This window comes from Gadus macrocephalus, chromosome 14 (assembly GCF_031168955.1).
Source record: "Gadus macrocephalus chromosome 14, ASM3116895v1".
NCBI lineage: Eukaryota > Metazoa > Chordata > Actinopteri > Gadiformes > Gadidae > Gadus > Gadus macrocephalus.
Genome location: NC_082395.1, coordinates 14,092,319 through 14,109,699, shown reverse-complemented (window position 1 = coordinate 14,109,699; position 17,381 = coordinate 14,092,319). Strand labels below are relative to the sequence as shown.

Here is a 17,381-nt window from a genome sequence, read left to right as displayed (position 1 = left end):
TAAATATATGTCGTAGGCAGTTGATTGGTGCCGGGATCTTTTAAAAAACCTTCTTGCAACCCAGAGGTTGAGATATGGGCCGTTGAAAAAATGTATATAAAAAAGGGCGGCATATAAAGAATTCATATCATAACGAAAATAAATACCGTTATTCGGTGTGAACCGGTACACCGCCCAGCACTAACGCAAGTTGACGCCGCAACACCATGGGGGCGAGCCAGGGGGTGTTTTTTGAATTGCTCTTAGTAAATTCAATTAGGAGTCCTAGATTTAAGACTGCCCATTATTTTTAGGAGTTCCTCCTAAATTCACCAAATATGAGCTCCTTTTAGCACCAATATTCATTGTGAATATGACCCCAGTTCTCGGGTGTGCCCCTTACAATGAGTAGCCTCTTTAGCGATATTAAAACGTGACAAAATGCTTTGTTGAGACGAAAAAATGGTTCGCAATATCATTTTTTTTTTTCTGACTTTATTTATGGACAGAAATTTGCACTTAAAAATGTATAGACTAAGGCCGCTTTTCCACCGACAGTACCAGCTTAACTTGCCACGACTTGGTTTGGTTCCAGGCACGTCTTGTGTCCATCTATAAAACTACTCTTCAACTCTTCAACTACGTTGCATGGGTCGTATAGAAGGAATGCATGAAACTGCGCATGCTTATCCACGAGACACATAAACAGACCTCTGTCATGGTCCATGGCGTGTTCTTCCGCACTGATCATGCAGTGTTCAATAATCTATCATTATTGTTGACGGGACGCTGATGCTAGTATTTAAAGAGTGCGGTGTTGTACCGAAAATGGAATCCTCGTCTGAAATCGCACCCCCTCTCCGCGTGAACGCGCTTTCTCTTATTTCGTCTTTCTATCATGCATACATGTATGACTTGTAAACTAGTACGTATTTTAGTGCCCTCGTAGTTCATTATCGTTAATGGGATATTTTACGTTGTGGGTCGCCTATAAAATGCATCTTGTGATGATATGATATAAACACTGCTATAAGCTATAAACCCTCTTTTCGTCACAAGTAGAAATCATACATATCGCTTTCTGTGATAAGTGTCTCATCTTGTGACGATATGATATAAACACTGCTTTAACGCAGAAAGGTTATTACAGTGATACGGTGGTATCAGACTGAGGTGAGACTAAAAAAGTACCAGGTACCAGAATTGAGCTGGTACTGTCGGTGGAAAAGCGGCATAAGAAAAACCTTTTCTTTATTGCCCTTTAGGACAAGATGATTAGTCTCTATACCATGTTACAATAACACATCTTGTTTACAATTTCCTAAAAAAATTGAAATATAGAGCAAATGGCATTGTTTTGCATATTTTGTGTCTTTAAAATAAACTCCAATATTTTTTCAGTCATACATTTTCTTCATTCAAGTTTTGTTCGAAATATTGTTATAATATCGAATCATGAACCCAATATCATGTATCGAATCGTGAGCTGAGTGATTTGTCACACCCCTAGCCTCTTTCACATGTAGAGGTAGTTCAAATGTGTCCAAAATGGCCAAAACGTTTTTTTGCCCACTTTTCAAAAATCTGTAAGAAAATGTAAGTCACCAGTTGTAACTAGATAATCAAAGTATGTGGCTCAAGGGTATTTGAAGGATGGAAAATAACCAAATAACATACGTTTCCCCTGAAATACATCCACCTCTTTTTCCAGATATACATGCATCAAAAAAGTTAGTTGGGAGGAGCTGTCTATCAGAACGGTTGCACTGTTATTTTTTCTAGCCGTTCTAGCCATTAATTTCTAGCCAGTTAAAAAGATAAAATCCAGTTTAGAAGCGGGAATAAAATCACTAATGAAAAATGATATGTTTTAAGAGACCTAATGTTAAGTAGACCCATCCTGATGGTGTTATTGATAGGCTTTTGGAGGGAATAGGTATGAGATTTGTCAGGTTAGCAGTGTGTCTACAGCAGGAATGCAAATGTTGCCATGTTTTGACGTAGGCAACCTTGGGTTCAGCAGATTATGCAGAACTTCCTTAGTAGTGTGTCTCCGGCTGAACCATTTTTTGTCTAAGTAATGATCAGGACTACTATCAGTAATGAGGGGGGGGCTGTTTGGGTGATATCAGTCTGTGGCCAAGACGTGGCTGGGGTGGGCTGGGCATAATAGACATAGATGCAAGGTTGATACCACCATTTTCCAGTTTCTTCAAATCATCTTAAAAATCATAAAGAGAGTAGACAGTGGAGCTGGAGTTGTTGTTTTGGGAAGAGATGGACACAACTACTACTTTAGCTACTACCCCTACTACTACTTCAGTTACTACTACTACTACTACTACTTTCACTACTACTCCTTCAGCTGCTACTACTACTACCTCTACTTCAGCTACTAATACTTCTTCAGCTACTATTACCACTTCAGATACTACTACTACTACTACTACTCCTCGGTCGGGTAGTATTTGTTTCCAACCATTGCATTTGATTTAAATGGTGTGCATTTTTAAATGTTTACTCCATTTAGACTCTGTTCAAATACCTTCACTTGCTTTAAGCCATTTAACATTTCTTTACGTCTTAAACTATGTGGCTTAACTAAAACATATTTTCAACCTCACTTTGCACTACATTATTCACAGAATTTTCTGCAGAAAATGCATTTTCTAGTTGTTATTAGGTATTCACAGAGTATCTGTGGATACCTCACGTTATTCTCGGGATTATTATTCAGAATTGGTCACCCGTATAGCTCATCCCCTGATTGCCCAAAAGTTTTCAAATTTGTCTACAACTTTTGTATTCCCCTTAAGCAGGTCACTGCTCTAACTTGTGGTTTCAGTTAAACGCACGGCTTGGCTGCCCTGAAGAATGAAAATTTCGGAAACTTTGTGTACAAGCCTTGTCTGCTTGCAGAACCATTTTGCCATTGGGAACCATAATGTCCGTCAGGATAGATTTTGCTTTAAAGAGTTAAAATCTCGAAATAATTCAAAAATGTTCTCTTCCTAGCCATAGCTTCAAATGAAAAAACAGTTTTCCCTGCTGGTAGCATAGTTCTAGGAGTAATGAGTACACCAGTGATTCGCTTGAAAAGGGCGATGCGTGAGTGCCAGTGAATACCTCTGGGGCTGCCTGCACAACATTTCTGGTTATTCTGCCTCAATTTCAGGTGTGCGTTTATGAGGTCCCAAAACCAAACCAATGTAATAACATTGTGCATGTACACCAGTATAGAATTTTCTACACATGCTGCTTGGAATGTCTTAATTGAAAGTTTTTTTTGTTCTTTAATTCAGTTAAAAAGTGGAATTATGCACGAATATATTATGTTATGCAAATGAGACGGCATTATTAAATCCCAAATCCAGTTTAATCAATATCAAAGGGACCTCAAATGAAATGGGCATATCGAGGACATTCCCTTTAGATAATTAGGAAGGGTTTGTGTCGATAGCTCTAAAAATGAGTATTTACATTTAAAAATACCACTGCTGCCAGTGTTCACCGTGCTATTTATTATAATGGTAGTCAATGTGGGAAAAAAGATAACTTCAACCACAGCAAAGTTAAATCGCCAGGAGGAGAACTAGTTAGCTGTTGGCTAACTAACCTGCAGTTTGAGAATGTTATTATCTAGAATTTATATTTAACAATGACCTATTTAATTTGCTAACGCTCTTAGCAGCTTATGATAGGCTAAATAATTAAAACTACGGCCAATATTTATTTATTAAATCAGTTATTATAATAATTTGCATTGGGAACCCACTCAGTTGCCTGGGACCCACTCAAATGACCACCTGTGGGTCCCGGGGAATCATTACTTTGAAAACCTCAACATCACTGGCACAGTATTATTTGTTTTAAATACTGGAATGCTAAATGCCACTTTGATTTGTGTTTTGTGTAGTTCAAATATTTCTAATGAAGGAGTTTATGTTGAAGTATGTGAGATTTTTTACTGCAGTATCGGGAATCGTGACATTTCACTAGCATTGGTATCGACTACAACATTTTTGGTGTAGTGACAAAACGAATCCAAATGATACCAAATTTCGTGCACATAACTAATTATCCTTGCAATCGTTACCATGTAAAAATTATGAAAAATTGTCGATACGACGAGTTTGCTCAGGCAACCACATGTATTTCTTCCAAAAATGCGTTCTGAGAATGCACATCACGTCAATTTTTACATGCACATTACCTTGAGTCATTTTGCAGCACTTTCACAAAGTGGCCGAGAACAATTAAGGTTTAAATCAAGATGTAGGTAACTGCATTTTTTTTTACCGTGCCTCAAACTAGTTTGAATATATTCATGTGGTTGTGCTTGCATCTCCTTAGGTCTGAACGCCATGCAGAACTTGGCAGCACTAGCAGCAGCAGCGGCGGCAAGTGCCACACAGGCCACATCCTCAGGCTCGAGCGCCATGACAACATCCAGCAGCCCACTCAGTATGCTCACCAGTTCAGGTACACAGATGCACAAGGCGCCAAGAAGCATGTCTCGAGTAGTCGGGTTCAAACATTTGGCAAACAATTGTTTCAACCTCCACTGTGGCTGTATATCGGTAGATAACACTGGTGGTCATTATGCCCAACCCCTGATCCCTTCCCTAACCACCATTCCCTAACTCCCACCCTCCCCCTCCTCACCCCCAACCTCTTATCACCTCACTACCACCCTCAATCCCCTCACCACGACCCTTCCCATCACCTCACTACCACCCCTTCCAATCCTTCACCACCACCCCTAACATCACCTCCACCCTCCATTGCATCACTCCCATCCCTTAACTCCCACCGCCCATCCCCTCGCCCCCCCTTACCATCCCCTCACTCCCACCCTCCATCCACTCTCTTCCCTCCCATGTCTCACTCCCACCCTCCATCCACTCTCTTCCCTCCCATGTCTCACTCCCACCCTCCATCCACTCTCTTCCCTCCCATGTCTCACTCCCACCCTCCATCCACTCTCTTCCCTCCCATGTCTCACTACCACCCTCCATCCACTCTCTTCCCTCCCATGTCTCACTCCCACCCTCCATCCACTCTCTTCCCTCCCATGTCTCACTCCCACCCTCCATCCACTCTCTTCCCTCCCATGTCTCACTACCACCCTCCATCCACTCTCTTCCCTCCCATGTCTCACTCCCACCCTCCATCCACTCTCTTCCCTCCCATGTCTCACTACCACCCTCCATCCACTCTCTTCCCTCCCATGTCTCACTCCCACCCTCCATCCACTCTCTTCCCTCCCATGTCTCACTCCCACCCTCCATCCACTCTCTTCCCTCCCATGTCTCACTCCCACCCTCCATCTAACCCACTTTCCCATTTCCTCCTCCCCCACCATCCCCTTAATCCAACCCTCCCATCCCTTTACCCCCACCCTCCGTCTGCTACTCTTTCTCACTTTGCCAGCAGGCTCCTCTCCCACCTCAAGCAACAACTCATCAGTAAACCCCATGGCTTCTCTAGGAGCCCTCCAGTCATTGGCTGCAGGCGCCGGAGCTGGCCTCAACATGAGCTCACTTGCAGGTGCGAATGTTATGTTGCGGTGTACCTGGGATATTAAAATAACTTTTTTATTTAAATACTATTTTGTCTTCACCATTCTCCACCAGTTTGCCAGACTTGGTAAAAATACATATTCATTTGATTGAACATGCATTGTCAAAATGGATCCCTTTTAATGCATTATTTATTAAAATATTGGCAATCATCTTAAAGTATTTAAGTATTTGTAAAATATTGGGCATTCCATCCAACCATGATGTCTGTCAATCAGCTGACTTGTTAATGGTTTGATAGAATGCATAACTGTCTAGTTGGTGCTGTATACTCTCTGCTGGCCCCCGGCTGTATACCAATCAGCTGCCTTTGTAACCACCACACTTCAGGCATGGCTGCCCTCAATGGTAGCCTGGGCGGTGGGAACCTGTCCAATGGCTCGGGGAACACCATGGAGGCTCTGAGCCAGGCCTACTCTGGCATCCAGCAGTACGCCGCCGCCGCACTGCCCAGCCTCTACAACCAGAGCCTGTTGTCCCAGCAGAGTGTGTCAGCGGCAGGGAGCCAGAAAGAAGGTAGGGTCCTGAAGGGGAGGGACGCCAGCCGGGGGAGAAGCATGGGGAGGCGTTGTTAGTTAGTAGATCAGGAAAAGGTTAAGTTAATAAAGAGCGGTTACGGGCATGAGAGAAAAAAGGGAAGCATGTTCTATATTAGAAACGATGTTGGAGTATATATGATGTACTTTATTCGTCCCGGATAGGACATTTTGGGTATTGGGTTGGTTTGTAAGGCAAACATTGACTTGCATTACAGTGCATCGTGTGGGGTTAATTTGAGGCCATTTTCACTTTAGGATATGGAAGTAAGTAACAACTTTACCAGTGAGTGTGTTTTTAAAGTAATATGCTACAGTGGGTGTTATTCTCTATCAGCCAGATAAACTAGAATCTGCATTGTGTCTTGTTTTAAACCTGCTGCATCAGCCAGTGACGGTCGCAGTACGGGTAAGAACACTAACTTTTTCCTCTCAGACACTAGCAGATAATCATGAGAACATTGTTCACTTTATAAGAAGCAGATGTCTTGTCTGAGTCCCTCGTTACCTGTTTGCCCTCAACTACTGACGCTATGTTTCCTACACTGATTGCATCATACAGTGTTGAATAAGTGCCATGCTCATGATACTTCAATGTATATGCATATATGCTACAAGGATTGTTAAAATTCTGAATATTTTTGTAACATTGAAATTGGTTAATTCGTCGATAGGTCCTGAAGGAGCAAACCTGTTCATCTACCACCTTCCCCAGGAGTTTGGAGACCAAGACCTTCTTCAGATGTTCATGCCGTTTGGGAACGTAATCTCCGCTAAGGTCTTCATTGACAAGCAGACCAACCTCAGCAAGTGTTTTGGTTAGTGACCCATTGTCCTCATCCACACACAACACAATCTTAGAAGATTACAAGCTGATGATAATCAAGGAATGGTAGATTCTTGTGGTTAACTTTTTCCCTACGTTGTGGAAACTGTCTGCCCTCCCCCAGGCTTCGTCAGCTATGACAACCCGGTGTCATCACAGGCGGCCATCCAATCAATGAACGGTTTCCAGATTGGCATGAAGAGGCTCAAGGTGCAGCTGAAGCGCTCTAAGAACGACAGCAAGCCCTACTGAGACCGCTGAGGCGCTTTGGACTTGGTTGAGAAGGGTGCTGTTCCCTGGTAAGTGGAGTGTGAATAAGGCCTTTTGCTTCCTGCACACCCACCCTGCCGCCCCCACTCTGCTCTCCTGTAACTCCTCCTCACCTCTTCCCTTTGTATATTCCAGGGTGAGTCTCTCTCTCTATCTCGCTGTCTCTCCGTTAGGCTACGCAGGCACTGAGACCATAGATACACACCACTTTCGTTTTCTTTGTTTTCTTACGTTGGTTGTTCTTTGTGGAACAAAAAAATAACTGGATTCTTGTGATCTGTTGGGAGTTTTGAGGGTTTATTTATCCTTTTTCTTTTTCAAGATGAGAAGGAAAGGCAAGTGTTTTTTGTAAGATGTTCTAGCAGCTTGCTGTGATAAATTATACATACATATAGGAATTTATATATATTTATACACGTTGTTCATTAATATTGATGTGTTGCGCATTGAATTTGTTGCCAAGATATGCCTTTTTTTTTCTGCTTTCTGCTCCGTGCTTCTACCTACTAAGCGTAACCTCTCCTAAGCACACCTTACCCCATCCCACATCAAGAAGGAAGCTTCTCTTTACCTTTCCTAAAGATGCTCTCTCTTCACAGTTGTGAAGAGAGAGAGCAGAAGATAGCTGGATTTGATACCGCAAACAACCCCCAAAACGTCCCCTTCGTCTCTGGTCCTTCCCTCTCTATGTTGCTCCTCCATTGAGAAGTTTTGCACTTCATACACCTGTGATGGACAGGCATAATAGATGAATATAACCAATAGGGGAAGAGAGGAGCTGAATGGTCAAAAATGTGCATTTTCTTTAGATCTAAATTGACTCATCGACGCGTCTTTTTTTATAGTTTCACAGTCTAATAAATTATTTAATATTTGGACGATACAGGATATATTTGCTAAATCTATTGTGTTTTTTCTGTTAGTCCTTGTTTGCCTTCATCTCGGTCTGCAATGTGTGCAGTATGAGAATAATCCATAGATTAATCTTAGATTAATGCCGCACTTGCCTTTGGCTGGTCATTCTACAAAGTGAAGGTTGTTGGTCTGGTTCTGACTGAAATAAACCGCTATTTTGAATTTGCACTTCACGAGGCGGTCAGTGGTGTTTGGTCACCATATATGGGCTGTCATTCAATTCAATTTTCAATTCAGATCACCAAAGCAGCTACACCCTTGGCCCTATGTCAAATGCTGCAGTGCAAAGAGAGCAAGCATAAACAAGTCAATTCATCCAAATGTCAAAACATGATGTTATGGGTTAATTTCTCTGAGTCTATGATATCTGTAATATAGTTTATTCTGTATACATTGCCAAGTGTACATTAATCCTCAATGTAGTTATGATATCGTACTTCTTCAGTATATTTGTGCTTGTCATCATTTGTGTTTTGAAACAAACTGGTTTGTAAGAAATGTCCTGCTTGTTAGTAGCAAAAATGATTGAGCAGGTTAACTGGTAACAAATTGTTTGTTTCAAACTATTTGTAAACGATTTTGATGATCGCATACTTATCTACTGAAGCCTACAGTACATTGTTTGTTTTAAACTATTTGTTCACGCATTTTGATGATCGCATAGTTATCTAAATAAATTTTGAAGAGACACGTTGTCAGTTTGTTAGACGTTCAAGAACTCTTCACATATTTATATTTTTATTTATTTTTTAAGCAAGGGAGAGCTAAGTAAATGTCCATACGATGTATATTACCAACAAAAACTATAATGCCTTTTCTATTTTTATAAAGGTTTTATACTTCGTGTGTTTGGGACCTATAGGACGTTTCAAGTCCAGCTTCCTTAATGAAACTCATGTGTCGTTATCTAACCATTTCAGTGTTCTCTTATGGTGCTGTGTAATGCCCTAAGAAGTATGGAACTACATGTGTGTAGGATCCGCGGCAAGTGTTGCTAATGACAATATCAAGCCCCCTTACCATGCGCTGTTGTCAGTTTCCTCTTTTATAAAACGAAAATAGCAGAAATTATATCTTTCCTTCAATTATTATTTAAAGGAGTACGCCGAGCTATCTGTAAATTGCTGTTTGTCTGTCTTGTTAAGATTCAGATCAGTCTTTTAAGACCAAATTCATACTTGTGCTTCCAGAAGGGGAGTTCACTAGCCTGGGAACCAGACAAATATCTAGAGCTCATTTTTGATTTTTCCTGCAGTTAAGGTCTTGCTCCCATACAAAAAGATTTCTGCCTGTTACGGGATAGACCTACCATTCACAACCGTTTATCTAAGATGAGGCAGGTTAAATACGGGGATAGTGCAGAGGAGCGCTGTAGAGTAATTGTCTACAACAAAGATGGCTGTTGCTGATGTATAATAGTTTGTTGATTACGCCAGGGGTTCTCAACCACCGGGCCGCCGACTGGTACCGGGCTGCGGAGCATTGGCCACCGGGCCACAGAGATTTAGAAAAAAATATAAAGGAAACGATTTTATGCTTTTATATGCTTATTGCATACTGTTAACAGACGATGAACAAGCTACAGTATATCAGAATCAGAATCAGTTTATTTTCGCTGAGTTCTCACATAATAAAAACAAGGAATTTGACTTGGTAAAACTAGATGGCTAGTCTTGCCAGGGACCTAGTAAATAAGTCATAAGTTAATTAAAGGATAGGGCATTCATGATATCTATGACAATAAGAGACGTTCTCCAGTAAAAAAGTGCAAGTGCTCACATGGTGGAGAGGGGGGCGGGATGGTGGTGTCTGTGTGTGGTGGCTGTGCAGGGGAAGAAACTGTTCTTGAAGTCCTGGTCTCCTGCCGGAGGGGAGTGTCTGAAAAAGACACTGGCCGGGATGGGAGGGGTCGGACGCCTTCTTCTTTTACCCTCCCTAGGGTCCTGGAGGAGTGCAGGCTAAGCAGAGAGGGCAGGCTGCAGCCACTCGCCCTCTCAGCAGTGTGGAAGATGCGCTGCAGTCAGTGTGCAGTCTTCCCTCGTCCCTCGCTGTGACAGCTGGGCACCAGACTCGGAGGGAGGATGTGAGGATGGACTCTAGGGTGGCTGATTAGAAGTGAACCAGCATTGAAAAGGGCAGGTTGCATTTCCTCAGCTGCCGAAGAAAGTAGATCCTCATGCCTACCCAGAAAGACATGCCTACCCAGCTTCACATGCTGCTTCCTGTCGGACAGGAGTCAGTGATCCACCTGCAGGTTGAGTCAGGCACATTTCACTTGGGGGAGTTTGTCCTGCAACCTAGCCGGGATAATGGTGTTAAAGGCAGAACCAAAGTCCACAAAGAGTATCCTAGAATAGGTGCCAGTAGCGTCCAGGGTGCCATTTTGACTGTCATCCACAGATCTGTTTGACCTATAGGCAAATTGCAGGGGATCCAGATGGGGGTTGGTGATGGGTTTTGAGGTGAGACAGCACATGGCGTTCAAAGGTTTTCATGGCTACAGTGGTCAGGGCTATAGGTCTGTATTCATTAAGTGTGTGATCTTTGCTTTTTTCGGCACAGGGATGATGGTTGAGGCCTTGAAGCAGGCTGCCACCTGATTTGTCTCTGAGGTGTTAAAGGTGTCAGTGCACACCTCAGACAGTTGGGCTGCACAGTGCCTCAGGGTGAATCCCCTTGCGGGGATCTGCCTCTTAAACAGTATGTTCACATCTCTCAAGTATGGAGAGAGAGGTGGAGGTGGTGGGGGGGGGCACCTAGAGTGACAGGCAGGGGAGGTTCAGGGTTAGGGGACAGGGTGGTTGAGCAGGAAGGTGGGGTGGTAGGGTCATTCCATTTCCTGTCAAAGCGGCAGTCAAAGTCATTTAGGCAGTTGGCAAGTTGGTGTGAGTCGTTGGTGATGGTATTGGTAGATTTGGCTGAACCCCCCCCCAAACAGAGACAGAGTCACTGGCAGTGAACTGCTGCTGTAACTTTACAGTGTTCTGCTGTTTGGCATCCCTTACTGCCTTGTTGAATGAATACTTCAATGCTTTGAACCTGTCTCTGTCTCCACTCCTAAACGCTACCTCTTTTTCCCTCCTCAGCCTTTTGAGCCTAGCTGTGTGAACCAGGGTTTGTCGTTGTTGAAACATACCCTGCTGCATGATGATATGCAAGCATCCACACAGAAACTGACATGGCGTCACAGCGTCTTTGTACTTGTCTAGGCTGTTGGCTGCAGTCTTAAAAACCTCCCAGTCAGTGCCCTCTAGACATGCCTTCAGGTTCTCCACTGCCCCAACAGTCCACTGTTTTGTATTCTGACAGCAGGTTTAGTGAGCTTCAGTCTCTGTCTGTATGTGGGAATCAGGTGGACTGTGACCTGGTCTGACAAGCCTAGTGTGGCATGCGGAACCACACGGTACGCACTGCATATCGTACAACAGTGATCTACAATATTATCTCTCGTCAGACATTAAATATGCTTTGTATTTTGTGAGTATTGGCATGGGGCCGGATGTAAATGCCAACTAGAATAAAAGAGGCAAACTCTCGTGGGTAGTAGAAGGGTTTTCAGTTAAGTAAGAATGATTTGAGATGAGGTTGTTGCTGATGATGATAGTTGTGACATTGTTACACCAGCCGATGTTGACGTAAAGGCATATTCCACCGCCTTTCGCTTTGCCGGAGAGCTCATTGTCCCGATCTGCCCGAAAGAGTTGGAATCCTGACCGATTTATAGCGGCATCAGGGGTGGTTTCACCCAACCACGTCTCGGTGAAACTCAAGGCAGCAGATGATGAAAAGTCTCTGGATTTCCCAACCAGTAGTTGTAGTTCATCCATCTTATTTCCCAGCTAGCGAACGTTGGAGAGGAAAATGCCCAACATTGGAGTTGACTTACCGTTGACTTACTCTCAGAGTTCAGAGTAAGTAAACGGGAACCGTAGCCCTGATGTCCATGAGCTTGTCTCTAGTATACGAGCAACAATACCCTTAGTTTATGATAAAATCAAGACAAAACAAAGCGCACCAAGTTACCGAGGCAGCCATCAGCAACGCCATGAAGAATGTATAACAGTTCTGTTGGTAGACTGTTACTATCTATTAATAAAACTGTGTTTTTATTCTTAATAATGGTCCTACAGTACCTATGTTCACGGATACTGCTTCTATTACCATGCAGTTACAATAGTTTAGCTCCTGTTCATGCGAGGGGAATACACTTTATTTGTTTATAGGGCCTGTCTCAACACAACAAGATTGTAGTATCTGCAAACACATAGATAATTCTGCGCTATTTTTGGCGCTGTGATTCTTTAGAAAAAGTAGAAATAGTAAGAAATTAATAAAAAAGTGTATTCCCCTCACATGAACATGAGCAAGGCTACTGTATCTGCAATCCATGGAAGCGACTAACAGAACGCAAATGCAAACGTAGTGAATTCGCGTTCTGGACACAATGAATTTGAAATTACTAATGAATCTGGGTAAGACAGCCAAATTAGCTTAAAAACAGGACTGTTTGATCACTGCTTCATTGTAAAGATGTCCAAAGAGTTTCTGCTCATAGAATAGATTATGATCTGATGCGGCAGCAATGTGTTTATGGAAATGTGTAAGTGGAAAAGTAACAGTGTCTTGTTGGAAAGGTATTTGGGAACAGAAAAGTGTTCTCTCTCTATCTCTCTCTCTCTCTATATATATATATATATATATATATATATATATATATATTTATTTATTTATTTCTTTATTTCAAAAGGCTAGCAGCTACAAGGAAGCCGGTACATGTCTGGACCCACACTTTCCTCGTCTCTCAAGCTCCCTGTGCTCACACAGTGTTGAATGTTTAGGTTGTGTGTGTTTATTAGTCTAAAACTCTGTGTGTTTGTAAGTGTCATTTTTATGTTCTTTCTCTCTCGCACTCTCCCTGTGTTCCATTGTTGTCGTTGTTTAACCTCAGTTTGTCTCCCTTTTGTGTTTTTCTTTTTGTGTTTTTTATTCTAGATCTCTTCCTGCCCGTTTGTTCATCGTTTGCCCTAGCATGTCGATGTGAGGTCACAGTCCAATCGTCCAGTCCTTGTCCTCTACGCTTCTCTGATGCTTCTACTTTCACTTTTAATCTTGTGTTCTTGAGTTTTTGTTGTTCATTTGCATTTTTGAGGTTCCTCATTGGTCTGTGTGTGTGTTTGTTGTGAGGGGAGGGGGGGGACTATGTTTTGAAAGTTGGATACATATTGTTGCTAGCAAAAAGATTATCTATTTTTCTAGTTCCTGATTAAATAACCACTAGATTTTGCTAATTGTTAATGACAAGAAAATAACAGTGCGATATATTTCTTTTTCTTTAAATTGTAATCTATGTTCCCGAGCAGTCTTACACACATCCTCCCAGAGTGATGTGTTGTGAGTTTGTTTTGTGTGTGCATAAGAGCAGCCAATAAGTTTCTCTGTACTCACTCTTGTGAATGAGTGACTGTGTGGGTCTTATAGGTTATGCAACTTTTTTTATGTGTATTTATTTCCATTTTGTTTGACCGAGGAACGAAATAGATTTTTGTTTTTGCAACACTATGCCTGCATTAGTTGATGCGGCAATCCTCTAGTTTTTTATTCAAGCAGCATAACAACGAAGAAGGAAATTGATAACACTTGAATCCACTCTTATTTTCCTATTTCATCTGTCGGCTCACGATTGGAAGCACGTGTTTATGCACTTTCTTGGGTGTGGTGAATTAACCTAAGTTTTACCATCACGTACACACAAAAAGCAGCGGGGGGTTGTCATTTTTGGACACTGTTTCTGATATTTTATGAATGCATTGTTCTTTGAACAGGCACTGAAATTCAACTCAAGCAAAATGTGAGGTAGTTTCTACTTCTAAAATGGTGCCAAATTTTTCAACACAGATTTTATTTTCTCCCTCATGCCGTTTCCTCTAAATCTTTAGCTCACTTCTTTGTTTCTTCAAGTATGAGGTTGGTTTGTTTGTTTATTTTTATGGTTTATCTAATGCGTTTACGTGTCCAATTTATAACTTGTTTGGAGTGCTTAAAACTTCTTGTGGGACAGCAAAGCTTTGGGTATACGTGCACCCAAAAATGTATAGATCTTTTCACTTGAGTGTGTGAGAGTTGTGTTCAGCATGTCCCAAGAGTTTTGTTTTAGCGGATGAAAACTTGTCTTGTGTGAATCACAATCATTATCGTGTGTGTGTGTGTGTGTGTGTGTGTGTGTGTGTGTGTGTGTGTGTGTGTGTGTGCGTGTGCGTGTGCGCACACACAGATCTACACAAACGACAATACAATTTGGAGAACATCGGTTGTTCTCCCCTTGAAGAACAATGGAGAACTCGGCTGTGAGGCCCCCTTTCTCGAGAATGCGAGAATCATCAAGATACAATTGATTTAGGAGTTTTATTTTGGATCTAGGATGGCTCCAATACATTTACTTGTGAACATGTTGTTTTCTGAGTCTTTCTGCTGCTAGTATTTAACAAAATGAATGGATATTTCCAATTTTTATTGGTACAGTTTGGGTGATGTATTCTACTTTTTTAATTTTAATTTTCCACAATACCCATTTCAAAGTCATAAAGATAACGTAGCATATCTGAATGTCTACAACCTGACACAATGACCAAAATCCTTCTATATGTAGACAGAATGTTACCAGATTTTTCACCCATTGTTGCATTAAATTATAAACATTTTTGTTGATATACTTTGTTTTGCATTGTTGTGGTTTGATGTGAGATGTAGACTTTGCCGCAGTATTAGACAGCCAGTATTCTTTTTTGGGGGGTTGTTGGATATTTGTCTTGAATGTTAAATTTTTATTAAGGCATCCATCTTTATTTTCCGCAGGATGTAAAGCTAAATTGCACACTCAAGCAGTTGTTTTTGTGAGATGATGTGACATTCATAATGGTTGGTTGGTTTGTTTTTGTTTTGGTTATGTACAAATAAAATGTTTGAAAAGACTCACAATACATGTGTGGTTTAAATTATTATGATAATAAGTTAATGTGTTAAAGGCCATAGATATAAACACAGATGTATCCGTTTCCTAGCAAATTCAAAACCGAATTCATTGCTCAACCCTACCCCTCATTCGACGGCAGAGTCAACCATGCAAGGCGACAGCCAGCTCGCCAGGAGCAGTTAGGAGCAGTTCAATGTTTTGCTCAGGGATACATCGACACTCAGCTAGGGGGAGCTGGAGATCCAACCAGCAACCTTTCGGTTACAAGACAAGTGCTCTACCTCCTTAGCTAAGCCGCCCCTACCCGGTGACGTCATCGGTAGTCCCTACCCGGTGACGTCATCGGTAGTCCCTACCCGGTGACGTCATCGGTAGTCCCTACCCGGTGACGTCATCGGTAGTCCCTACCCGGTGACGTCATCGGTAGTCCCTACCCGGTGACGTCATCGGTAGTCCCTAACCTGTGACGTCATTTTTAGTCCCTACCCGGTGACGTCATCGGTAATCCCTACCCGGTGACGTCATCATTAGTCATCATTAGTCAACTCGAAATGCTTGACCCCCAACCTCCCCTAGCAGATAATCAGACACCTGGTAATGCTTCAAGGGACAGACTGGCTGCCATGGTCTCGGGCAACGAGCAAGTCTCATTGTAAAGATGTTTAACCTGAAATGGTATTTATATTATGTATTTTGTAATTGGCACGTTTAAATAAAGGATTTTTTTAATACTACAATCTGTCCCTCGTAATATATAATTTAGTTTGAACTTTGACTTATTCTTATTTAAAGTGTAATAATCCGACGTTATGAATAAATATTGCACTTAACCCCCTACCCCTTCATAGATGGCGAAGTCACGCCCCTTCCGGTAGAGCCCATGGGACCTATGAGATCGAAAAATATGAATGGGTTTCAATAGAGTGGCGAAGTCACGCCCCTTCCGGTAGGGCTCATGGGACCTATGAGATCGAAAAATATGAATGGGTGTCAATGGAGAGAAAATAATTATTTTCTGGTCCCGGTCTTTATATGCCCTGGATTACACATATGTTGTTTGTGGATTTAAAGGATACATTTTCATGCAAAGAGTTCGACCGTTTATTGTGCAATTGTTCAGATAAAGGCTGTAGAGAAAACACAACGAGAAAGACTACACGGCTCGTATGTGACGTCACGCTCCCTGCGACTGGCGTGGAGAAGACCGACAATCTTCCCATCGGCATAACTGAAACTCTGCACGTGCCCCGACTTATAATGGTTTTCACCTCTTTCGATGCTTTTATCCTCCCCTTGGAAAAAGCGGTGAAGTGGGGCAGAGAGATCGCCATCTCTGTGCCGAGTTCCAAGGGCGGGTGTGGTGACGTATATCATATGCGTCTAGAGCAGCGAAGAGCTGTAGTTCACAAAGCGGCCTCACATAAAACCTAAAATTATCAAACTTCTTCACGAACATTTTTAGTTTTCTTTGCATGAAAAATTATCATTTAAATCCACAAACAACATATGTGTAATCCAGGGCATATAAAGACTGGGACCAGAAAATAATTATTTTCTCTCCATTGACACCCATTCATATTTTTCGATCTCATAGGTCCCATGAGCCCTACCGGAAGAGGCGTGACTTCGCCACTCTATGGAGAGAAAGTTATTATTTTCTGGTCATTATCAAACTTCTTGCGAATTTTTTTTGTTTTCTTTGGATGAAAAATTATCATTTAAATCCACAAACAACATATGTGTAATCCAGGGCATATAAAGACTGGGACCAGAAAATAATTACTTACTCTCCATTGAAACCCATTCATACTTTCGATCTCATAGGTCCCATGGGCTCTACCGGAAAGGGCGTGACTTCGCCACTCTATCAAGTGCCACCCGAGCTGGCCACCACAGTAATAAAATCCTGGCTAACACACACACACACACACACACACACACACACACACACACACACACACACACACACACACACACACACACACACACACACACACACACACACACACACACACACACACACACAGTGCAGGGCAATACATTTGACCCATCACCTTTCAGATTCTTCAGTTCTATTCATTTTACGTTTCGGCATTTTCAGCAATGCTTTGCGCTTTTCATTCAGCTGTCACTTTATTTGTTTCCAACAATTTAAATTTTTTAAATGGGTTGCATGTTTACATTGTTTACTCCATTTAGACTTTTGAACTTTTGTTCAAATCCCTTCACTTGATTTAAGCCATTTAATGTTTCTTTATGTCTGAGTCTTTGTGGCTTCTGAATCTGTCTTACTGTCAGACAAC

General features: G+C 42.0%; 1 protein-coding gene across 20 annotated transcripts in view; it reads left to right on the top strand.

The window, feature by feature from the left end:
* celf1 (cugbp, Elav-like family member 1) overlaps window positions 1–15,083 on the top strand; it is a 36,773-nt gene extending 21,690 nt beyond the window's left edge. For 8 of the 20 annotated variants that reach the window (XM_060070685.1, XM_060070691.1, XM_060070703.1 and 5 more), the window contains 7 exons: window positions 4,333–4,461; window positions 5,413–5,529; window positions 5,892–6,077; window positions 6,486–6,506; window positions 6,772–6,915; window positions 7,048–7,222; window positions 13,101–15,083. In XM_060070685.1, coding sequence (XP_059926668.1) covers window positions 4,333–4,461; window positions 5,413–5,529; window positions 5,892–6,077; window positions 6,486–6,506; window positions 6,772–6,915; window positions 7,048–7,175 — 725 coding nt within the window. In that variant the 3' untranslated portion in view covers window positions 7,176–7,222; window positions 13,101–15,083. Of the gene's footprint in view, window positions 1–4,332; window positions 4,462–5,412; window positions 5,530–5,891; window positions 6,078–6,485; window positions 6,507–6,771; window positions 6,921–7,047 lie in introns of those variants that run through there. The other 12 variants (XM_060070705.1, XM_060070695.1, XM_060070692.1 and 9 more) reach the window with 5 other exon arrangements.
* Window positions 15,084–17,381: the final 2,298 nt, after the last annotated feature.